Raw genomic sequence first — 24,855 nt, forward strand, 5'->3', positions numbered from 1 at the left:
AGCTCTGAAGCTCAAACTAGAAAAATATGAAAAAGAAACTTGAGAGTTGCAGCAACAACCGTTACACTCCTACTCCCCACTAAATGTGTATTTCCACTAGAAGTACCAGGGACTTTTAGCTCCAGAAACTACTCTTCAAGGAACTAAATGGTTCCTGTGGCTCATTGTTGTCTGCGTTTCAAGTAGTCCTGAAGTCCCAGGTAGATTATGCAAATCAGGCCAGTGACCTTTCTTTCATGGAGAAAAAAAAGGACTCGGGAGAAAACAATTTTAAAAGCCATGTCAGAGATCGACCGATGTTCCAGTTTAGAGAGCTACCTTGTTAACTGGAGCCTCTCGGCTGGATGCATCCCTCACAAACGTCTTTAGCTGATCATTAAATATCTGAAGGTGATTTTTGTACAATTGAATTAAAACTAAACAAGGATGCATTCCCGAGGACTCCTTCCCAAAAGTTATTTGGGGGCGTGGCTTTTTAGGGGGAGATTAAATACCCCAAAACTAAATTTAGACCCTGATTCCTGCTGTCAAAAAGCACCTACAGTTAAAGTCTCTGTCCCCTCCTTGCTCAGAGTTGCCCTCGGGATGTCCATAAATCTCCAAAGCCAGGACACCTTGATGGAGTTCTTTAAGCTAAGTTAGGAGCTCTCTGAGTATTTCCTGCAGAGATAGTCTTTAAGTGTCAGCGACTGTAATAAGGTACCTTTACTCGTCTTTAAACCTAGAAATCAAGTCTCCTTACTCTCACAAACATCGAACACAGTGCTGGGATTTCAGGACCATGGACAGCGCTGACTGTTCTGCTCTGTTACAAGCTTTATTGATATTTTCCTTCACTTTTGTACAGCAAGGGACGGTGGAGACCCTGAGACAAGAGAACCACACAGGTAACTTGTGCCCTTTCAACCTGCCTGTAAGTCCTGTGTGTTACTTCCCTTCATTGTCTGCTGTTCTCGCTGCTGACTAAAACCTCTCATTGTTCTCTCAAGTCTGAACCAAGAAAATGAAGGACAGCTGAGTGTTTGGGAATTCTTCCTCGGCTGCAGATCAAAGCGGGAAGACAGACTTCCAGCTGGTAGCCATGGCAGCAGTGTAACAAGCAGCGGGATGACACAGCAGATATGTATGAGGGCTAATTAGCCGTTTGACGTCCTCGCTGACCGACAGCGCTGACTCAAATCCTGTCAGATCAGGAGCAGTGTTGTTCCCGCTGAGACGCTGAGAGGCTGAGACACCGCGGGCTGACCTCACCTGTCCGTCTCAAAGAACAGGTGAGGCCATGTGCAGGGTGTAGCCAGGGGTGACTGTGGCCCACCAGTGGCCACCCTTAAATCTGGGCAATGACTGGATAAAGGTCTAGGGTGCTACTTCAGTGAAATAAACTATGAAGGCTGTGTTGCAACAAAGCGGCAACAGAGGCACAGCTGACTTAATTGACAGGCGGGAACACTGTAGCTGTTAGCTAGGAGGTTCAAAGCCCGCCTCTTTACGTCACCCTAAGTTTGGTTGAGTTCAGCATTTCCAATATGGTTTCCAATTGGCTTCAAAGCAGTGCTTCAGAAACAGATGGGTGATATCAAGGTCTATGGTTGCGACAGGCCTCTTATTCAGAGAGGAGAGCACAGTGGATAGAGAATGAAACCGGAAGAGAGAGAGGGGGAATGAGATGCAGGAAACTGCTTGCAGGCTGGAATTGAACCTGTGCCGCCCGCTGTACAGGTGCGCAACTTAACCATTAGGCTTAATGTAAAGTCGGCTTTTTGACGCCCTTCTGATGGCGATACTGTAAATGCAGACCCATTCTAACTTTGGTTGACCTAGCTTGAGGCAAAGACATGGATTTAAGGCAACCCTTAAGCCTTCTTGCTACAGTAGCCTAACAGCTACAGTGTGCCTGCCTGTCAGTCAAATAAGCCACGCCCCTAAATATCCAAAACATGTTTGGTAGTTAATATCTTCAAAAAGATTGAGTTTAAAAGAACAGCTATTCGAACCTTAACTGTTTTTGTTAGCAGGCTGTAAACATGTTTATTTCTGCTGTAAAGATCGTCTTTTTTGAATGGGCGTGTATGTGGTTTCAAGCGCTTCTGGCGCAAGCCTCAGGTGGCCACTCGAGGAACTGCAGTTTTCAGCAATTCTGTATTGGCCTCATATTTCAAGACTGGAGGTTGTCGCTTGTTTAGTCATTAAGAAGATGGTTCATGACAGCGTTAATGCCTGGTTAGCAGTGACGATTGATTCCTCACAGATCAACTTTCTGCTTCCAAAAGCATCAAAATATTTAGCTGTTTTTATCACTTATTTTCTACCTTAAACTTATTGAAAAATAACCAGCATCAAGATAAGTACCAGAAATGTACATGTAGACACCTTTAATCTAAGGTCAGGGATTTTAACAACAACAACCATCGAACAAATTGAATTTGTGTCCCTCCACTAGTATTAGGGCTGAGCTAAAGAATCCAAATCAAGAAGATAACTTGATAAAAGGGACGGAATCTGCTGTTTTTATTGTTTGGTATCAGGAAAAAATAATAATACGCCAAAAAAAAAATTTACACAGTGTGCAGGATTACAGCTCACTGCATTAAAATCATGTTTCTAATCATGTAATTCAATCATTTATACGAGTTAAAACTCTGCCGTGGCACATCATCACGTTACTGAGGATCAGTTTGCTTTTGAGGTTTGTAAATTTAGTTTTTCGCCTCAGATCAAATCTTCCTCCGAGCTGTGAATGAAGCTCAAAGTTCAAATGCTCCGCCGCCTGAAGCATGAAGGGTAAAGTTACAAAGAGGTGAGGAGAAACTGTAGATTAACCTCCAAATCTGGAATCACCTCCAGCTGGCAGCCTGAACTCTTTTACATAATATCTCTCCAAAACAAAAGGACACACAGATGGCAGGATTAAAGACGGCAATCAGAGCGATACAGAGTGCGACCGGAGCCTCGCGAGGGGACGGGTATATCCCAAGATTCATCAGAAACATCCAAACAATCTGCGGCGCCGAGAGAGACGATAACAGATGTTACAAATTGAGCAGATGTCTGAAAGTCTTCACCTCTCATTCTCACTTTGAGTTCCCAGAAAGAGCAGAGGAGACGTTTCAGCACAAGGTCACGTCAGGTGGGTGACAATCAGCTGTTGAATTTAAGCTCCAGCAGAGAGGATGTAAAACCTCGAGCGGGTCAGCTCTGTCGGCCCAGGTCACGTTAAAAGCACACGTTAAGTCCTCTTTTTTGTCCCCTCTGTGACTTGATTGAGTTCAAATCCAGGATTACAAAGCTTAAGAGACAAAGGCAGAGCAAGTTGATTTGATTCGTCGACGGGGAGTCAGCAGGCGCATTAAAAACCTGCGATCAGGCAGAAAGAAATGAGCAGCAGCAGCAGTACAGTGGACAGACTGAGGCAGATTAAACATACGTGACAGAAGAGCCGGACATGCTTTAATCTGCAACACCGAACACTTCATAAAGATGTGCTTTCATTAACTGAGGAAAGACGTGGGATTAAGACACAAAAGACTGAGATGAAAGGAACAATCTGGACTTTTCTGGTTTTATGGAGGAATAAATTAGAGGGAACATTACTTTCTATGTTTGCAACAAAGACGGGAAACAATTGATGTGAGCGACATTTTCTGCTCAAACAAATGTGACAAAGCAAAATCAGACGACTCAGACACAACAAATCTGCTTCTTTCAAATATGACTCAACAAATCAGCACTGTGAAGGTTTCATGATGGATTTGTGAATATTTCTATGGTTTTGTTGCTTCTTCGTTGCTAAAATTGTGCCGTTAATCAAACAGATCGGTGAAAGAATTTGGAAGAAGCTCAAAAAAGGAAAGAAGAAGAAGAGATTTATGAAATCTGTTGAATCTAAACAGACTGTGTGCAAGGTGTTTTTGTGGTACAGGGACTTTTGGAGGAACTATGTGCTTTTGGACAACAGGTGGTAGTTTTTCCCCTTAAAAAGCCCCGCCCCCAAAAGTGACTTTGTGGCCTGCAATGCTGAATGCTGAATCAGCTCCCGGTGTTCCAGTCTGAAGAGTGACCCTGTAAAGTGGAGACCTTCAGCTGAACGTGTCAGTGTTTGTAGAGTTTACAACATCTGTTGAAACACAGAAGGAGTCCTCGGGAATGCATCCTAGTTTACTTTTTATTCAAATGTCCAAATATCCTCATCAGATATTTAAAGATCATCTAAAGACGTTTGTAAGGGATGCATCCGGCTGAGAGTCTCCAGTTAACAGGGTCGCTCTTTAGACTGAAACACCGGTCCATCACTGACATGGCTTTTAAAACTGCTTTAAGTCGAGCATAATGCTTTTAATGGCGCATCTTGTTTCCATACAACATGTTACGTCATGAAAATGTGCCAACGACCATGAGGGTTCAGTGCTTCAGTCTCAGGATTGTGCAGAAGAAGAGCTTCCTCCCTGCACATGCTGGCAGCAGTCATTTATGAAATTCAGATTTTACCTGCACATCAAGCAAAGACAACAAGGTCAGCAGCACCTGTTCTTCAGTACTCATTTTGAGTTGCAAATTAAGACTGATGTATCCTCTTTTTCTTCCAGGTGATGAGGGAGGAGAAGAACATGGCGTGACTGATTATCTCACGTTACATTCATGTCCGGGTTTCAAAATGTCTCACAAACCTCAAACTAAGATGACTGCTCCTTTTTAAAAATCCTAGTTTTGCAGGTTTGTTAAGTTTAAAGCAGAGGGAGTGCATGTACAGGCTTATCGTCTTCAATTTATTTTTCTTGCTGCTGTTTTTTACCAGCATTCTTCAATGAGAGAATATGTGCTCTGAACACTTCCCTATGCTTGAACTAAACACTTACTTAAGAGCTCTTTTCTTGCGTTTATTTTGGGAATATGAATACATCTTATCTCTCAGCCTTTGTGTCCTAAACATGCAGAGTTCATCTCCTGCTTTCTTTGAACAACACATCCTTCACTGTGCATCTCTGTCAGGTAAGATGCTCCGTCTACAGGATGCTACATTCATCTGACATCTGCTCCAGCAGCACTTTGAGGCACTAAAGGTGCATTTTGATCAAGAGTTCCGGGGTCTTTTAGCTCCCAGAACTACTTCTCCCAGAACTAAAAGGTTCCTGTCCCCCCATTGTTGTCTGTGTTTCAACCACGGGCTGAAGTCCTGGGTAGATTGTGCAAATCAGACCAGCTCCCGCTTAGATGGTGCTATATTTCATCACAGATGGATTCACTGAATCAACAAGTGAGAGGAGATAATCGCGAGTAGCAAAGACGTTTCAACACGACTTTAAAATCCTTTTTACTCAAAAATCAGTGGCAGAGATCGGCCAGTGTTTTGGTTTAAACAGCGACCCTGTTAACTGGAGACTATCAGCCGGATGCACCCCTCATAAACGTCTTTATACGATCATTAAATATCTGAGGATATTTTGAAATCTTAATAAAAACTAAACTAGTTTACATTCCCAGGAACTCCCTCTGTGTTACAACAGCTATGTAAACTCCACCATCACTGACACGTTCAGCTGAAGGTCTCCAGTTTACAGGGTCACTTTTAAAACCGTAACTCGGAAGAGACGCATTCACGTTGGGCTGAGAGAAGACTACTGTTACAAGCTGCTAAATCAAGTGAATCACAGCTTCTTCTTTTGAAAAGTACACACACATACAAAAAGATAGAACAAATAAAAACACATGAAAGAAAGAGAAATCAAGTGAATCACAGATGTGTGTGATGTTATTGTGGGCGGCGGGCAGAATAAAAACACTGCGGTTAATCTACCAATCAGACACGTTCAGCATTGCAGGCCCTGCCCCTCGAAAGTCCCGGGACCTTTGAAAAGTACTACCCCCCTAGCAGGGGCTTTTTAGGGGGGAGATTAACTACCTCTGAATTAAATTTAGACCCTGGGTCCACCGGTCGAAACGGTAAAGTTCTTGCGATTGAAAAACGCCTTTAAATAGCAGAACAGACATTATAACTCTTGTATCTGTTGGTTTTGTTTGCTGTAGCTCCTAAAGAGGTGTCAGTGTTTGAAAGAGGGGGATTACAGCACACAGAAAGTGGACAGGTATATTCAAATACAGTAAAAGTTTCCTCTCCAGTACTGTATCTTCTCCTCTTTCTTTAAACTCACGCTCTCTGTTCTGTTTAATGACGGAGACAGAAACAGTGAGATACGTGTCAAAGTTAAATTGAGGCCAAAGTCACATCAAAAGGATCCAGCTGTGACTCAGATTTACGCTACAGGCGCCAACATTTTTTATATAATCTAGTCATACTAGTCATTTGAAAAAAAAAATCACTTTTTATAACATCAACCTACTTAAACTTTGAGGGAAGGAGGGATGGGAGGGTAAAAACGAGAGGGAGGACAGAAGAAAGGCTTCAGGATGTGAACCGCTGCAGCGTGACCGAGCTAACAAATCACTTTGAATTTATTTCACACTTTAATAAGACACCAAACTTCCTGTTATATTCATTAAGTATTAATCAGCATTAAGAGGTTTTGATGTTTTTGTTTCCTTCTGCTAAATTAAATGATTTTTGTTATGAAAGCAGTTTTCAGGGAGACCGTCTTTTAACCACAGCGTGCAGCTTTTTGGCCGCTTATTCGCTCAGATTGGCTTAAAACGCCTCGGTCTTGGCTGGACTGACGGACATATTGGCAGACTTAAATCCTCCCTGTGTATTAGTGAAGACTGGCCTCTCTCTGTGGGAGCTCTGTGACCCCGCCCCCTCTCTCTCCTCTTTCTCTTTCATGTCTTTCAGTCTTTTTTTCGGGCGAGCGGCGGCAGGCCGGCCGGTGGCTCAGCGGGGGAGTTTGGCAGCTTGTTAAATGTTTTCTGAAACACCCACAGTAATTCACAGAGCCTGTAATTAATCAGGAGAGGAACCCCGCGGGCCACAGCGAGGAAAGTGTGTGTGTGTGTGTGTGTGTGTGTGTGTGTGTGTGTGTGTGTGTGTGTGTGTGTGTGTGTGTGTGTGTGTGTGTGTGTGTGTGTGTGTGTGAGAGAGTTAATGTGTGTTCTTTCCTAGAGAGGGACTTTATGATTCCACAGCGGAGAGAGACAGACAATCACAGCAGACCGTAGAGACTAAATCAGTCTGTGTTTTAACGCTGTGAATTAGTCCGTGTGTGTCTGTGTGTGTGTGTGTGTGTGTGTGTGTGCACTTGCATTTGTCACGTTGTGGGATCCCAGCACCGGGAGCACACCAACGGCGGGGGGCCCAACACCCGTGTGGGGCCCAAAATGGTGGGCCCCACTCCGATTTCAATCAAAATGAGCTCAGTGGCCCTCCCTGATGCTCCTCATGCTTTTTCTTCACTTGGCCCACAAGGTAGCAAAAACTTGAAATGTGTGTAAAAGTGTGTGTAAACTTTTTTCTCACGATCGCCAACTACCGCCTGTAAGGTGCCACCGCACTTTTACACACTTCCGGAAGTGTGTGCACACACTTCCGGAAGTCCCGCCCCTTGGATTTATCTCTTGGCCAATCAGATTGCTTCTGCTGTGCTATCTGCCGTGAATGTGAGAAGAAGAAGCAGAAGCAGAAGACAGAGAGGAACGTGGCTGAAGATGGAATATAAACTTGAAACCTGAATATTTTACCACATTTACAACAACTAAGTGATATATCAGCATTCAACAGGTAGGCATGATTTTGTTCAATTTATATTCTTTATATTTTTGTGACGTTAATTACTTTATTACAATAACTGTTAGCTGCTACCATTAGCTACTAGCATTAGCTATATAATAGGCTTTTAAATTATTAGATTTTATTTGCACAGGCTGGCAGCTGCTAAAGTGGTCTGTTGTTTTTTATTTTTGCAGATCACTTTGTGTGTATTGATTGCTCCCATTATGTAAAGACTATTTCAACCAATGTAACAAAGTTTATCTTTAGCCATTATTAGCATTGCGGTGCTAACAGTAGCAGCTAGCGATCTTTAATACAACTCCTATGGACGTAGTGTCTCACTTCCCTGCGTCATGACGTCACGGACAGAAAGTAAACACAGACACATGTTACATCAATGTTACCGGGGAGACCTCCTCTTTACTATCATAGTGTCCATTTAACTATAATTTAAACATAGTTTGCGCAAGAGCGGCCCAAACATGCCATGTCGAAGATCACTAAATCAGACCATCCCAAGAGTATGTGCATATTATGATAGAGAGGATTAAACCTGCGACCGGAGCTTAGTTTGTGATGTTAGCCGGCTCCTAGCACAAGCCACAACAGGTGAGCATTTTATTATAAGACTATATTTTATGCCAACATACCCCCCTCCCCAGTTATGCTGTCATAAATCCCGTGATGTTGACTCCGTGTTGTTTGTGTCTCGGAGCTGTAATACTGTATCAGCTGGCTCAGCTGGCTCAGCTCTGGTTGTTTTCATCAGGTTGACTTGTCAGTGAGAGTTTGATACTATTCCCGTTATATTTGGTAGCGTTTTGACTCTTCTAGCCTTAGAAATAGTTTGTGTTTACCGAAGACACGGGTCTGAGCTCATCATGTTTGGGTGCATGTTTTTCTGAAACGGTACATAGAAGACGTGCATGTTGCGTTCACTGTTTAGCCGAGAGTCAGAGCTCTGCAGCGAGCTATCGCTCAGGCTGATGGGGCTCTGTGATTCAGTGGAGTGGAAACTTACAACTACTACTACTTCTACTACCGTTACTATTACTATAACTGCCACTACTATTATACTGCTACTGCTACTATTACTACTGCCACTACAACTACTACCAGTGTTTCCCCCAGGTTTACAGCCTCTATCTATCTACCAAGTAATAACATCGGCAACATTTCACTCTTTTAACACTTTTGCTTTTGTAATATCTTATGTTAAATAATCTAGCCTGCAAAAAAGTCAAAAAGAAAACATTCTTCATGTGAACACTATATTTAATTCTCACATTGCACTATTACGACGGTCCCTGAATGCACCTGCAGTAACAGGAGCTCTGGACCTCTGGACAAACGGTAAGCTGACGGCACTCCTGCATGCCAAGGAGTTTATCTAAACTTACTAAATGTGTCTGATGTTTCAACAAACTGGATTAAATCAAGCTGTAGATGCGGAGCTTTTTACGGTGAGAGCGACAAAAACGTCAAATATTAAACAGACGTCCCCCGGTTGTGTTTTTGTCACTAACGCACACCGGGGGTAAAAATCCTCAATGAAGAGGAGACTGATTCACACAGCACACCTGCTGCAGGTAGAGACCAAGCTAACACTGAGCCCCTCAGATAATAACTCAGTCTGTCACAGGAACGCAGAGCTTTAATTTCTTAAGATTAGACGCACAGCGGAGAAAATATTACTCTTAATGTCCGACGGTCTTCATCTTCATCGTCGTGCATCTACACTTCTCTGCTTTGTTTAATGATTGGTGAAGCTCTGCACCGATGTAGACACAAACAAACACGTGAACACACACCTATAGCCAGACAGAGAGAGGAGAGGGCAGCATGCTGTAAAGCCAGGGGAAACACTGCTGTTTGTTTTCAATAATTGTTTTATATCAGCAGCTAGCAATCTAGGCAACTCATGACAATATAAACATGACATGAACAATTCTCTTATACTGAATGTGTAGTAATTATTCAAATTATTTTCACAGAGCCATGATGTCCACAAGGAGAAGAAGAATCAAGCCTGTAGATGATGCAATGACATATATTCTGTCTTGCACTGACAAGTCTGGATTTATGTCAAGACTCGTCGACAGTTACAAAGGTAAGTGGTAGAAGGTTCCTTGACCCAACTTATGCATTTCAAAAGCAAAACAGTGAAGTGGATATATAACGACAGGGCAGAGTTTATTTGTGTTTCAGGTTATGTGTGGCTTTTTTGCTTTTGTAAGAGAATTACAATCAGAGTGATAGAAATGAATGTAATATTTTACAGTCCAGGCAAGGTAGTCAGAGTGCTTTGTTAAAATATTATACTAAAATATCCAGTGTTGCTGTGGTATTAGCCTTGCTGTGGTTTAGGCCTCTGCTTGAAAATTGCTTACCCATGATAAAATGAGTATATCTCTGCAACCGCAAGGTCTATTTGAATACTTGTGTGTCATAGTAAAGGGAACACTCTGAGAATTTGTTGAGATGTGTAAATATCGGTATATGTGTTACTGATGAAGGGTAAATGAAGATAGGACACACAGCACAAACAAAATTAATTTCAGTCTCACCTTAAAAAATACTATTTAGGATGAGTATCCTTTAGAATGATGGAGCCCTAGCGTTAAACCCCTATCAAGTTATAGTACAATATATTGACATTGTCTTTGCAAAGGTTGATTCTGATAAAGTTAAGCAGACAAAAATAGAGACATAATACTACCAAAAGTTCAGGCAAGGTTTCCAAAATGCCAATTTTTGTCACAGCTTGGAACCATCTGCCACTATGAGCCATTATTCAAACATTAGTCTCACAATTTACATAAAGTAACTGAAAATGAATCAACCCAGAGTATGCTGTCTAATTTGATGTTCACCATGGCTGTATTCTGTCATGATTAGTGCAATTTTTGCTCTGTATCTCTCAGATTCCCCCAACTGGGGACCTTTGTTTCCATAGGGTTATGGCGAATTGAACACATGAAAAGACTAGGTGAGGAGAGATAGTGAAGAGGGATAAGACATCTGCATTACAAAATATTAAAAGTAGACGTCATTATTCACATGTATGGAATTCAGTTCTTTCCTTGTTGTTCCCCATAGCCTGTTGGGTCTTAACTTATTTTACTGAGTTTTAAAGGTTTCAAAAAGCTGTAATTTTGATTTTTAAAATGGTACAGGAACCCTTAAGTTGCACTTTCTTGTTCTCTATTTCTATTTATTTTAGAATCTGGATTGGTTTACGGATCAGTGGCATCAGTCTGATATACATTAATTATGTCAATACAAGTACTGATTATATGGACCACATCGGTCCCATTTCTACTTTAAACATGGGTTAAATGAACTAAAGTATTCCACATTTCTGTGTTGCATCCATATGAAAAAAAAGGTTTTGTTGGCATTCCCAAGAGCTATGACGGCTGCAGTGTTGTGCTATTATACTGAATCTCTTCAGTTCTTCAGTTTCAGTACATGCAGAATTTAAGGGCAGTAGACTAGAACATCCTTTTACCACATTAATTTCCAAATTGTGGTCCATGTTGCATGTCAAAAGTCACAGTGATAGTTCATCTTGTTGAAATTTGGTTGTATGATGTACTTCCGCTTTACTGGTGTGTTACCTGCACTAGATAGCTCACAGCACTTTCAGTTCAATGGAACGGAACAGAAAAAACAAGAATGAGAGAGGGCCCACCTCCAAAAAAAGGAAGTTACAACTGGCTAAACTGCTGAAAAATACTGCAGATATTCACTGTACTTGCATATCAATGAATTTATTCATGAGGGACCTCTTATAGGAGGCTAAAATACCTCTTATTGCTGTCCCCATCACAACTGGGAGAGTGAGCATTGTCTGCAGGTAATACATCGACGAGACGTCGTCTTTTTGACTGCCCAGAATGAAGTGTTTACTTTGTTATATTCTTGCAGGAAGAGGAGTGTTTGCCATGCAGCCCATTGAACCAGGGGACTTTGCTTTGGAGTACAGGGGTGAACTCCTCACACAGGAAGAATGCCAGTCACGACCATACTCAGAGACTGAAAGCACATTTCTCTTTGACTTTGAGTGGCAGAACCGTCACTTGTGGTAAGCATGTACATCTATCTTATGTTTTGTACAGATTAGATAAATTCTAAGTTAACCCTGAAACAAACTTTTAATAGTTAATGATTGAACTAAAGCACAAGTACTCTTGTTAATATTTTTAAAAAATATCTCTTGCAACAAAACTGTTAATTATAACACTATCACATTTTTGCTTGTACTCTTCAGCCTTGATGCATCTAAAGAAGATGGATCTCTTGGAAGATTAGTCAATGACAACCACAAAAATCCGAATTGTGTCATGAAAAAAATCATAGTTAACAACAAGCCACACTTGTGCCTTTTTGCCCTGAAGAAAATAGAAATAGGATCTGAAATTGAGTACAACTATGGTGATGCAAAATGGCCTTGGCGCAGGAAGGTGAGTTTGTTTGAGATTAGGCATGGAGATTTTTTTTGACAAATTAAAGTGGGTAAAAATGTCTTGTAAAAGCATATTTTGTCCAATATCAATTATGTTTCAGGTATATACTCTGAGTGTATCTATGGAAATGTATGTGATCTTTGATCCGTGGGATATGATTTAACATCAGTTCTTATTTAATTGAAATCCAGGTAACAGACCCTCAGACTCCTGCAGCAGCAGTAGAGACAGAGACCAGCCCTGCACATCAGATGCTCCACGGGGAATCAAAGCCAGATGAGACTCAACCACAGGTAAAATGACATTGTAGACACAGTCATCACTAATATCTGTGGTGACTTGTATGTGATGTTGTTCTACTACAGAAATGGGCCAGTGTTCACAAATAACTTTAATGCAGTCATGATAACTTGTTGGGTGGTGTGATGAAGACCAGTTAATGTCAAACACACACACGTTTCCAGTCTTGTCCTTATGGGGTCATTTATGTCACAAAAACACTCTTCCTTTAGTCTCTCCCAGTGGGACCAGGTAACATACTGATACACACTTGTATGTTTCTAGTCTCACCCTTATGGGGTCCTCCCGTATGGTTCTCACTGAAACTGTTTTTATGCCACTGTCCCACACCTGGCATAATCTCAACTTTGATTTTAACATTTAGAATTGTACACTGTCTGAGCTGGTACATGTTTTAAATCAATTTTTAGAATGTGACCCACTGAAAACCCTTATAATGGGTTATGAGAAGGTGCTAATACCTCATAAAGACCATGCTGTGCTCTCAAGTTGAAGGTCTGTACTGTTTCAGAAACAGTTTTACCACTAGGGAACCTTATTAGCCTGTGAATGTCTCTACATACAGTTATAATCTCTGTCAGTTCTAAGGACCTTCTCTTCTGGTATCTAAATTTCAGGTGACAGACCCTCAGACTCCTGCAGCAGCAGTAGAGACAGAGACCAGCCCTGCACATCAGATGTTCCACGGGGAATCAAAGCCAGATGAGACTCAACCACAGGTAAAATGACATTGTAGACACAGTCATCACTAATATCTGTGGTGACTTGTATGTGATGTTGTTCTACTACAGAAATGGGCCAGTGTTCACAAATAACTTTAATGCAGTCATGATAACTTATTGGGTGGTGTGATGAAGACCAGTTAATGTCAAACACACACACGTTTCCAGTCTTGTCCTTATGGGGTCATTTATGTCACAGAAACACTCTTCCTTTAGTCTCTCCCAGTGGGACCAGGTAAGATACTGTTACACACTTGTATGTTTCTAGTCTCACCCTTATGGGGTCCTCCCGTATGGTTCTCACTGAAACTGTTTTTATGCCACTGTCCCACACCTGGCATAATCTCAACTTTGATTTTAACACTAAGAATTGTACCCTGTCTGAGCTGGTACATGTTTTAAAGCAATATTTAGAATGTGACCCACTGAAAACCCTTGTAATGGGTTATGAGAAGGTGCTAATACCTCATAAAGACAATGCTGTGCTCCCAGGTTGATGGTCTGTACTGTTTCAGAACCTGTTTTACCACTAGGGAACCTTATTAGCCTGCTGTGAATGTCTCTACATACAGTTATAATCTCTGTCAGTTCTAAGGACCTTCTCTTCTGGTATCTAAATTTCAGGTGACAGACCCTCAGACTCCTGCAGCAGCAGTAGAGACAGAGACCAGCCCTGCACATCAGATGTTCCACGGGGAATCAAAGCCAGATGAGACTCAACCACAGGTAAAATGACATTGTAGACACAGTCATCACTTATATCTGTGGTGACTTGTATGTGATGTTGTTCTACTACAGAAATGGGCCAGTGTTCACAAATAACTTTAATGCAGTCATGATAACTTATTGGGTGGTGTGATGAAGACCAGTTAATGTCAAACACACACACGTTTCCAGTCTTGTCCTTATGGGGTCATTTATGTCACAGAAACACTCTTCCTTTAGTCTCTCCCAGTGGGACCAGGTAACATACTGATTCACACTTGTATGTTTCTAGTCTCACCCTTATGGGGTCCTCCCGTATGGTTCTCACTGAAACTGTTTTTATGCCACTGTCCCACACCTGGCATAATCTCAACTTTGATTTTAACATTTAGAATTGTACACTGTCTGAGCTGGTACATGTTTTAAAGCAATATTTAGAATGTGACCCACTGAAAACCCTTATAATGGGTTATGAGAAGGTGCTAATACCTCATAAAGACCATGCTGTGCTCCCAGGTTGATGGTCTGTACTGTTTCAGAACCTGTTTTACCACTAGGGAACCTTATTAGCCTGCTGTGAATGTCTCTACATACAGTTATAATCTCTGTCAGTTCTAAGGACCTTCTCTTCTGGTATCTAAATTTCAGGTGACAGACCCTCAGAGTCCTGCAGTAGCAGTAGAGACAGAGACCAGCCCTGCACATCAGATGTTCCACGGGGAATCAAAGCCAGATGAGACTCAACCACAGGTAAAATGACATTGTAGACACAGTCATCACTAATATCTGTGGTGACTTGTATGTGATGTTGTTCTACTACAGAAATGGGCCAGTGTTCACAAATAACTTTAATGCAGTCATGATAACTTATTGGGTGGTGTGATGAAGACCAGTTAATGTCAAACACACACACGTTTCCAGTCTTGTCCTTATGGGGTCATTTATGTCACAGAAACACTCTTCCTTTAGTCTCTCCCAGTGGGACCAGGTAACATACTGATTCACACTTGTATGTTTCTAGTCTCACCCTTATGGGGTCCTCCCGTATGGTTCTCACTGAAACTGTTTTTATGCCACTGTCCCACACCTGGCATAATCTCAACTTTGATTTTAACATTTAGAATTGTACACTGTCTGAGCTGGTACATGTTTTAAAGCAATATTTAGAATGTGACCCACTGAAAACCCTTATAATGGGTTATGAGAAGGTGCTAATACCTCATAAAGACCATGCTGTGCTCCCAGGTTGATTGTCTGTACTGTTTCAGAACCTGTTTTACCACTAGGGAACCTTATTAGCCTGCTGTGAATGTCTCTACATACAGTTATAATCTCTGTCAGTTCTAAGGATCTTCTCTTCTGGTATCTAAATGTCAGGTGACAGACCCTCAGAGTCCTGCAGTAGAGACAGAGACCAGCCCTGCACATCAGATGTTCCACAAGGAATCAAAGCCAGATGAGACTCAACCACAGGTAAAATGACATTGTTGACACAGTCATCACTTATATCTGTGGTGACTTGTATGTGATGTTGTTCTACTACAGAAATGGGCCAGTGTTCACAAATAACTTTAATGCAGTCATGATAACTTGTTGGGTGTCGTGATGAAGACCAGTTAATGTCAAACACACACGTTTCCAGTCTTGTCCTTATGGGGTCATTTATGTCACAGAAACACTCTTCCTTTAGTCTCTCCCAGTGGGACCAGGTAACATAGTGATACACACTTGTATGTTTCTAGTCTCACCCTTATGGGGTCCTCCCGTATGGTTCTCACTGAAACTGTTTTTATGCCACTGTCCCACACCTGGCATAATCTCAACTTTGATTTTAACATTAAGAATTGTACACTGTCTGAGCTGGTACATGTTTTAAAGCAATATTTAGAATGTGACCCACTGAAAACCCTTATAATGGGTTATGAGAAGGTGCTAATACCTCATAAAGAACAAGCTGTGCTTTCAGAAGGAAACAGTTTTTGCTTCAGGTAACTTTTCTAGTTAGCAGATACCACCATCAATTCACTTTTCTCTGTTTATCTATGTTTAGGTTTTTACTGTCCAAGGGTTTTCGCTCGTTGATTATTCAGAAAGTGATGAAACTGATGAGGACTTTATGGAGAACCAAAGTCCCACTCCACACCGTGATGTTCTCAGGAAGATAACAGAAAACACTCTGGTATGCCTTTGATGCTTTTAATTTAATTCAAATGTTTTTAGTCAAGTAATTGTATAAACCTGTTTCTGGTTTTAATAGATTGTGCATTTATGTATGTATGTATGAATGTTTGTACATAGCTTTTTTTCTTTTGCAGATGGATAGTGGACCAGAGGTTTCTAATGAGTTGTACGATTCAGAAAGTGTTGTGAACGAAACCAGCGATGAGGCTTCTCCAAGCAACCATTCCAACGAGCAATCAGATAATGTACTTGTTCCATCACTGAGACGCACAAAAAGTCTCATGGTAAGCTCCTAAAACTTATTCAAAACAGTGTGATTACTTAGCTGATGGGTGCTTTCCATTGCCATTTGTTTTTCTACTGTGTCAACAAAAAGGGAAAAATCATATCTCCATGTCTCCCTTTCTGCAGTGGGATAGAGTTCAAGATTTTGCTGGGTGTCTCTACGATTCAGATGACGACAGCACAGAGGGCACTTCCATTTCTAAGCCTGAAAGGGATTCACCGAGGCTGAGAAGAAGCTCTTGCCACCCTGTAAGCCTTTTTTTGATTCTTGTATGTGTGTCTATGACTGTGAACATGTCTGTTGTTTTTGCTAGTGATCCTGGTACTGACTCAATTTTATTTCCCCATTTTGTTTTGTAAATTGATACCAAGTGTGTTCCTTTTTTAGGCTTTATTGTGAATATGACATATTCAGATTCTTTTGAAAGTTTTTAGAAGGAATGGGCACGATTACTCGAGTACTCGAATACCCCTTCATGATTATTATTTGAGTAACAGCTCACTATTCGCACTGGGATTGGGAATTGAGCAACAGCCAGCAGCTAGACTGTCAGGGAGAGAGGGAGACAGACAGAGAGAGGGAGAGAGATATCACAAAGTTTGTGGTGTGAGGAAGGGGATTGAACTTTTTTTTGTGGGCAATTTCTCATTTTTTTGAATGAACAATTGAACATGAAGTTGCCGTTTCACCAGCTATAGGCGTTATGTGTGTTCTCTCGCTTTGTTATAATTTGAGCCACCAGTGTTGTTCAGAGTTCTGCCTTACTGCACCTTGTGGGAGCGCACAACGGTGTAGCTCTTTAGCACCAGGCTTTGACTTTACATACTCTGGCTGGGTCGGATCGGGCCTTAATTTTCATATCCATTAAGAACTCTCACCTGCACAGTGTCTTTTCTGTGGCTACAACTCATGTAGCAGTACATGCAATATGTTTGTGTCTGACTGAAAACACTAGCGGAACCAATGTTAATGGTCAGACACAGACCTCCTGGGTTTATTTTGCAGGTAAAAAGAAAAATGCAAGTATTTGTTCATTATGTAATGCGAGTAATTGAATATTATACTGAAAACACCCATCCCTAGTTTTTAGTCAAAATTTTAGTCCAACATTAATTAACAGTATGTCTCTCTAACTTGTAAATTTACTTGAACTTAAAATACTCCATATAGGAGCCGCATACATAATTTTCTTCACTCAGTATGTCTATACAGTTAAGTTATACTGAGATTTTTGACACTTAATATGTTACAAAATGAGTTATTGACACATGTTTTATCTATTTTTTGAAAGATTCTGATGAATCTCGTGGAATCAGATGACTCAACCATTGATAGTGAAGACGAGTACATTCCCAATCCCAAGGACGAAAGCACAGAAAGTGATAGCAGTTTGGAACTAACCCTGGAAGATAAAAGAAAGAACAAAGGTGCATCTAAAGAGAGCAGAAGCAAGTCATCTAGTCAGAGCAAGTTTAAGACCAGGGAGAGGGAAAGTAAGTCCTCCAAGCAGAGAAGAAGCAAGTCTTCCAGTCAGAACACAAGTGAGTCCTCCAGTCAGAGCCAGCTTGATGTTAGCCAGAAGAGACCCTTTGAAACAAGTCAGGACCCCACCCAAAAATGTCCAAATAGCAGAGTTGATGGGAATGAAAAGCAAATAGTGGCAACATATTCTAAAACGGATGTGAGTGTTTCAATTCCCCTGGAAGAAGAGCAGTCTGTGATTGTCAGTCCAGTTTTAAAGAAGGCGGATGGATCTAGAAGCTACGACAAGAAACATTTCTGCTTTTATTGCAGAAAGTTTGTCCAGAAAATGTCAAGACACTTGTGGCGTAAACACCAAGATGAAACAGATGTTGCAAAAGCATTCAGTTTGCCAAAGAACTCAAAAGAAAGGAAACTGCAGTTAGACTATATACGGAATAAGGGGAACTTTGAGCACAACAGTGATGTTTTAGAGACACAAAAAGGTAAACTCATCCCATGGAAGCAACCACGGGAAAAATCTGAAGGACAGAAATTTGCACATTGTGTTTACTGCTATGGTCTGTTCTCAAGAAGAGCGATGTGGCGGCATTTTCAGGTATGCAGGTTCAAACCTGAGAGTACTAAACCAGGTAAAACTAGAGTTCAAGCTTTGTGTGCTTTCGCTGAACCTGCTCCACCTGGATTTAACGATGCTTATTGGAAGTTCTTAAGTGTTATGAATCAAGACAAGATTACAGTTGCTATTAAAGAAGACCGCTGCATTCTCGAGTATGGTTACAGACTGTTCAAGAAGAACGAGAAGACGGTCAGTCAACATCAGTATATTCGGCAAAAACTGAGAGAGCTTGGTAGGCTGTTATTGGAAGCAAGAAAAGTTACACATGTGAAGACCATCCAAGAACTCATAAAACCTGAACAGTACAATCGGGTTGTCACTGCTGCAAAGAGCCTATCTGGATTCAGTGAGCTAACTGGCAAATACCAATGTCCATCTCTTGCTCGTAAGGTTGGACACAGCTTGCATTCTTTGGCCATGTTTTTCAAGTCCGAAGGCCTGAAAAAGAAAGATAAACAAACTACTCAAGATGCTGAGGAATTTGCGCAGCTTTATCATGAAAGTTGGAGATTTGACATTGCAAGCCAAGCATTAACTCAACTTGACCAGACCAAATGGAATGCTCCTCAACTGTTACCTTTCACACAAGATATCCAAAAGCTTCATTGTCATCTAGCTGAGAAACAGAAGCAACATTTGAATGATCTGCAAGAACACCCATCACCATCAAACTGGAAGGAGCTTGCAAAGGTGACCCTGACACAAGTTGTACTGTTTAACCGCCGGAGAGCAGGGGAAGTGTCCAGGATGCTCCTGTCCGGGTACCTATCAAAGGATACATCAGAGACACATGATGACGTTAGCTTGGCCCTTACACCGCTTGAACAGAAGCTGTGCAAACATTTTGTCAGGATTACAATCGTAGGAAAGAGAGGAAGAAAAGTTCCAGTTCTTTTAACCCCACTCATGAGAGAGTCACTTGATGCTCTAACCGAGAAGAGAGAAGAATGCGGGGTTCTGCGTGAGAATGGATATCTGTTTGCATTACCACGCTCTGTCCATTACATAAGGGCTTCTGACTGCATGAGGCAGTTTGTGAAAGAATGTGATCACATCAAAAATCCTGAAGCATTAACGTCAACAAAACTGAGGAAACATGTCGCCACCCTCTCGACTGTATTGAACCTGAAGACCACAGAACTGGATCAGTTGGCAGACTTCCTCGGGCATAATATTGCTGTTCACCGAAAGCACTACCGCCTTCCAGAGGGCACCCTCCAGTTGGCCAAAATCAGCAAAGTGCTCCTGGCAATGGAACAGGGACGCATGGGAGAATACAAAGGAAAGAGCCTGGATGAAATTCAAGTTGACGTGAATGGTACTAAATATATTTTAAAGGTGCAATATATATGACATTTAGTCTTCAGCATTCAGTAAGTCACTAAAACTGGATTTTTGAACCTTCTTTAAATTCAGTAAGACCATACATATGCAAAAATTAGTGTCACACTTACATACTGCGCACACAAACATACAGACAAAGAGGACAACTTTCATAGTTTTGTATTGTATTATGATTGTATCTACTCAGTTGTACTTAAAACATACTGATACTGATTGGCAGATTGTCCACAGTCCCAGCTTTCCAACTCAATAATATTATATCAATTAACATTTCAGAGACCATTGGCATGGAGGAGCCTTCAGAAGAGGACATTGAAGGTATGTGATTGTTTTTGAATTGGTTATAAACCATCTGTCATTGGTCATAAAGATTTATGAGCTTTGCATTTGTATTTTGTTTGCACCATTGAAAGCCTGCAGGTTTCCTGACATTATATAATGACAAAAATATAGTACATTGTCTCCAGGTGATGCACTGCCAGTGGGGGTGCAAGTCTGGTTCAGCAAGACAGGGGTCTGGGATTGTAGTCTACTCTATGATACAGTGTATTGTCAAAGTCTTCTTTTCCTTTCGGCTGTTCCCTTCAGGGGTTGCCACAGCGAATCATCTGCCTCCATCTAACCCTATCCTCTGCATCCTGTTCTCTCACACTGACTAACTTCATGTCCTTTGTCACTACATCCATAAATATCCTCCTCTAGCTTCCTCGAGGCCTCCTGCCTGGCAGGTATATCATCAGGACCTACTGCCTTTCCACGCGTCATCCTCTTCAATGCCCTCGTCACTTCAGCCTTACTAATCTTTGCTACTTCCTGATCCACAATGGATGCCTCTTCTGTCCTTCATTCTCTCTAATTTTCCTCATTCATCAACTCTGCAAAGTACTCTTTCCATCTTCCCCCATCACACTTCTGGTACCTGTTAATGCATTTCCATCTTTTTCCATGGATGTGTACAGTATTATTTTTCATTTACATCAAAAGTGACATTGATGGATACAGAATCCCAATATTAAAAATACTGTCTTGCAGTGTGAACCTTTGGCGATGGCATACATTTTTCCTCCAGATCATTTTAAAAATCTTTATACCCTTGAACACTACTGTCACAATCACAGCATTTATTTGATTAATATCCTTATCAAGCTAGCTTTACTGACTACTTAATATTAGGGTCAACATGTCTGTCTTGCATGGTTGAATAAACCTTTTCTGTCTCCAGATGTCAGTCTACCAGGAGAACAGAGGTCAGAAGATGAGGAGAGCATGTCATCCCTGCAAGAATGTACCTCCACATCACGTGTCCAAAGCCAGGCAGCGTCTTCAACAGGTGAGCTTGAACGATGAAAGCAGATTGATCTTTACCACTTAAAGACCCCCTCCCATGAAAATCGTGTTTTTCATGTTGTTCAGATGTTCATGTGGTATTTTTCTGATGCTACAGGACATATCAGCAGAAAAGTAAGTGTGACATTGCATTTCTGAGTATTTCTGCCTTCAAATTGCTGTGAACTAAACGCAGACGCACACTGGCAGTTTCAGACAGACTGGGGTTGTGACGCAACAACCTGTGGTGGAAGGGCTGCAGGGTTTCAACCTTCAACCTAGTGTAAAGACCTAGCTCTCAGCAGCGTGGGAGTGTCCGCGTGAATGGGGGAGGGTGCAGAGCAGCGCCGTCTCCGCCCACGACTCAAAGACACATTACTAATGAGCTACTGGCGCTCTGCAGAAGAAGAGCCCTGGGAAATGGCAGGTTTTGTGATTTTGGCTAAAAACTTCATAATCCCAATTTAAAGAGCACTGAGAACGCTTTAAGAGAGACACAAAGGATGATTGGAGGGGGTATTTAAGAGACACAGATGCCATATACTAAATGATCTTATAAATTACAAGATAATAATCACTGTAGTGACAGTTTCTCTGTATTTGATGTCTTCTTTCTTTAATAAAGTTCTTTTTGTGTCTAGATGTCAGTATGCCAGAACAACAGTGGTCAGAAGATGAGGTCAGCATGTCATCCCTGCAAGAATGTACCTCCACATCACAAGTCCAAAAAAAGAGTGTGTCTGCAAGAAAGAGAGGTAAGCTTTGGGACTTACATCCTCTTTTGGGCCAGTGCCCATCCATTATTTTTAAGGTTAAGGTGTTGATGGTAATATCGCTGAATAAAAGCATGTCCCTGAATTCTTAATACACCTAAAAGAGCTTCCTACCCAGGAAGGGACTGAGGCCCATTGTGCGACAATGGTTCATATATATATATATATACTACCAGTCCAAAGTTTGGACACACCTTCTCATTTAATGGGTTTTCTTTATTTTCATGACTATTTACATTGTAGATTCATACTGAAGGCGTCAAAATTATTAATGAACACAAATCCTCCCCTGGCTACATGTCGAAGTTTCCTTGGGCAAGATACTGAACCTCAGTTGCTCCTGATGAGCATGTGGCACAATCAAAATGTAATCTCTTTCTGTCTACTTAGGTAAGCAAGCTGCTGTACAGCGTTGGACAACAGAGGAGATTGCTGCAGTAGAAAAACATCTGAAGAAGTTCATTGTGAGGCAAGATGTTCCAGGTAAAGCGACTTGTGAGCGCTGCATTTCTGCAGAACCGCAAGCGCTGCAAAAAAGAGACTGGAAAGCAGTCAAGTATTTCATCAAAAATAGAATAACTGCCATGAGAAGAAAATTGTAATGAAAGCAGTTCACTGATCGGGAGTATGGAGACATGTTTTCAGTTTGCCCTCCAACACTTTTTTGTTCAAGGTTTGTTTTGTTGTATTGTTGTATAGAAGTTCTTAATTGTTATGAATCAAGACAAGATTACAGTTGCTATTAAAGAAGACCGCTGCATTCTCGAGTATGGTTACAGACTGTTCAAGAAGAACGAGAAGACGGTCAGTCAACATCAGTATATTTGGCAAAAACTGAGAGAGCTTGGTAGGCTGTTATTGGAAGCAAGAAAAGTTACACGTGAAGACTATCCAAGAACTCATAAAACCTGAACAGTACAATCGGGTTGTCACTCTTGCAAAGAGCCTATGTGGATTCAGTGAGCTAACTGGCAAATACCAATGTCCATCTCTTGCTCGTAAGGTTGGACACAGCTTGCATTCTTTGCATTAATATTTTTATAATGACGTTATAGAGATACGAGTTAAACAAAGTGTTACCTAAAGGGTTACCACTTTTTTTGTTTTGTGTAAAGTGCAGTCTGATCATTGACCTGTTGGCAAAATAAATACATGCTCCTCAGGATTACTTGTTGAAAGCATTTCATTTTATTTTTAGCCTCATAGCATAGCTGCCTCAAGTCTTATTTTAAGTTTGTTTTTCATGATAATGCGCGGTGAATCAACAGTGTTAGGAGAGTAGAACTAGGCTAACGTATGTGATGTGAAAAACTGTGCTTACATTTAACTCCATGGTTATTTGATTACCATGTTACTACCCTGTCGTATCGTTGATGATCCTTTTTTAAGATGATAGCACAGTAGTTAATGAGCTAACAAGGCATGTGACATTTCAGGTGTAAAGGGAAAATAAATGGAATGAAGGAAGCAAGAAAGAAGAGAATTTAATTTGAAATATAGATCCTTAATGCAGTCAGTGTCTATGTGCAGTAGGGACCATTAATGGGCCCCAGATAGTAACCTGGAACCCCACAAATACATAAAAACAAGAAATGTGTGTGTGTGTGGGACACTGGACCTCACAACTACCTTATGTTAGAAACGGTCCCCACAAGTGACCAAAAAACTAGCGGGAAGACAAAAGTTTAAAATTGTGTTAATTTGAAGTGATTTTTGTGTTTGGGAATTTTTTTTTATCTTGCCTGATTTTTTACAGCACTGTAGGACCACTGGAAAGGGTGGACCCCATAAATGAGCAAAAAACTGGTGGACCTCGTGAGGGGCAAAAACAAGAATGTGTGTGTGTGTGTGTGTGTGTGTGTGTGTGTGTGTGTGTGTGTGTGTGTGTGTGTGTGTGTGTGTGTGTTTGTGTGTGTGTGTGTTTGTGTGTGTGTTTTAGGGGATTTAGCTGTTGGTGTGAGAGTGTGATTTTAAGATGCATTAGCAGAGCTCCATTAAACAACAAGCCACTCTTATCTTAAATACAAGCATGTAAAGAGCCTTTTCTTGTAGCACGACGGGCGGGGCTTAATCAGGTTTCTCTCTGCTGCTGGATCAGGATCATGTCTGTGTTCAGATGAGAGTCTGCATGCCCCAGTTTGGAGTGATACACTTCTATCTATTTCAGACTCTGTTGTTATTATTCTGCTCAGTCGCACAGATGTTAGAGAAGTCGTCATGAAAATAAAACACAAACATTTGCATTTGATTTTCTCTTCTTTTCTATTTTGGCGGCACAAATCAAGGTTCCAATTGAACGTATATTCTGTGCCTGTAAATCGAAAACCTTTAGTGAGACTGGTTATGTAGTACAGAATCAGACAGGCTGCTGGAGGCTGGTCAGGGGTGATGAATGGCTCAAACAAACGCCCGGAGAATGGAGTTTAAGACTCATGCAGATAACCGACAAGTGTGAATGTTCCGCACGACTCCAAAACATCTCCAGGAGGAGAAAAAGACAAACAAAGCAAATTCAAAACGTGCAAACTCTTGAGAATGGAAATGGGCTTCAAATGGAAAAAAAGGAAATGGATGCAAAAAGCCAAACGACTTCATTAACAGTAAATGTGCTGCAAAGACATCAAAGATGTAAAAGAAGGAAACCCAGAAAACACATGAAAAGAAGAACGATGTGAGTCCACACTTCACATAGGAAGAAGAAATACGCAACATCCAATCAAAATTAAGCTCATTTAAAAACTTAAGAACACACAATCGCTCCTACAATGAGCTGCATTAATGTTATGTTAAGGTATCAAATGACTTATGCCTTAAAACAGACATGGCTCTGTAGTGGAAGTCACTGCATTAAAAACAGACATGACTCTGTAGTGGAAGTCACTGCATTAAAAACAGACATGACTCTGAAGTGGAAGTCACTGCATTAAAAACAGACAAGATTCTGAAGTGGAAGTCACTGCATTAAAAACAGACTAGACTCTGTAGTGGAAGTCA

The 24,855-nt window shown here is 41.2% G+C and overlaps 2 protein-coding genes across 4 annotated transcripts in view; one reads left to right on the forward strand and one right to left on the reverse strand.

Moving 5' to 3' along the window:
• Nucleotides 1-24,855, reverse strand: part of dcc (DCC netrin 1 receptor) — a 371,365-nt gene that overhangs the window by 166,612 nt on the left and 179,898 nt on the right.
• On the forward strand, nt 9,526-23,026 carry LOC117831136. Of its 3 annotated transcripts, none has more exons than XM_034709659.1 (13): nt 9,526-9,764; nt 11,585-11,741; nt 11,928-12,120; nt 12,315-12,416; nt 13,041-13,070; nt 15,249-15,323; nt 15,901-16,029; nt 16,443-16,565; nt 17,609-19,736; nt 20,039-20,080; nt 20,985-21,092; nt 21,730-21,843; nt 22,252-23,026. In XM_034709659.1, exons 1-13 carry the CDS (start codon nt 9,617-9,619, stop codon nt 22,461-22,463), a joined length of 3,561 nt encoding a protein of 1,186 aa, XP_034565550.1. In that variant the 5' UTR covers nt 9,526-9,616; the 3' UTR covers nt 22,464-23,026. The 3 variants fall into 3 exon arrangements, with proteins under 3 accessions (XP_034565550.1, XP_034565551.1, XP_034565553.1); XM_034709660.1 differs by lacking the exon at nt 17,609-19,736 and adding an exon at nt 16,166-16,315 and having other exon boundaries at nt 22,252-22,412; XM_034709662.1 differs by lacking the exons at nt 17,609-19,736; nt 20,039-20,080 and adding an exon at nt 16,166-16,315 and having other exon boundaries at nt 22,252-22,412.

The sequence above is a fragment of the Notolabrus celidotus genome, chromosome 19 (assembly GCF_009762535.1).
Source record: "Notolabrus celidotus isolate fNotCel1 chromosome 19, fNotCel1.pri, whole genome shotgun sequence".
Taxonomy (NCBI): domain Eukaryota; kingdom Metazoa; phylum Chordata; class Actinopteri; order Labriformes; family Labridae; genus Notolabrus; species Notolabrus celidotus.

Coding starts and splice junctions, on each gene's coding strand:
- LOC117831136 (XM_034709659.1), top strand. CDS start 9,617: ATGTGTAGTAATTATTCAAATTATTTTCACAGAGCCATGATGTCCACA. Junction 12,417..13,040: donor CAGATGAGACTCAACCACAG/GTAAAATGACAT, acceptor TCTAAATTTCAG/GTGACAGACCCTCAGACTCC. Junction 21,844..22,251: donor TGTGTCTGCAAGAAAGAGAG/GTAAGCTTTGGG, acceptor CTGTCTACTTAG/GTAAGCAAGCTGCTGTACAG.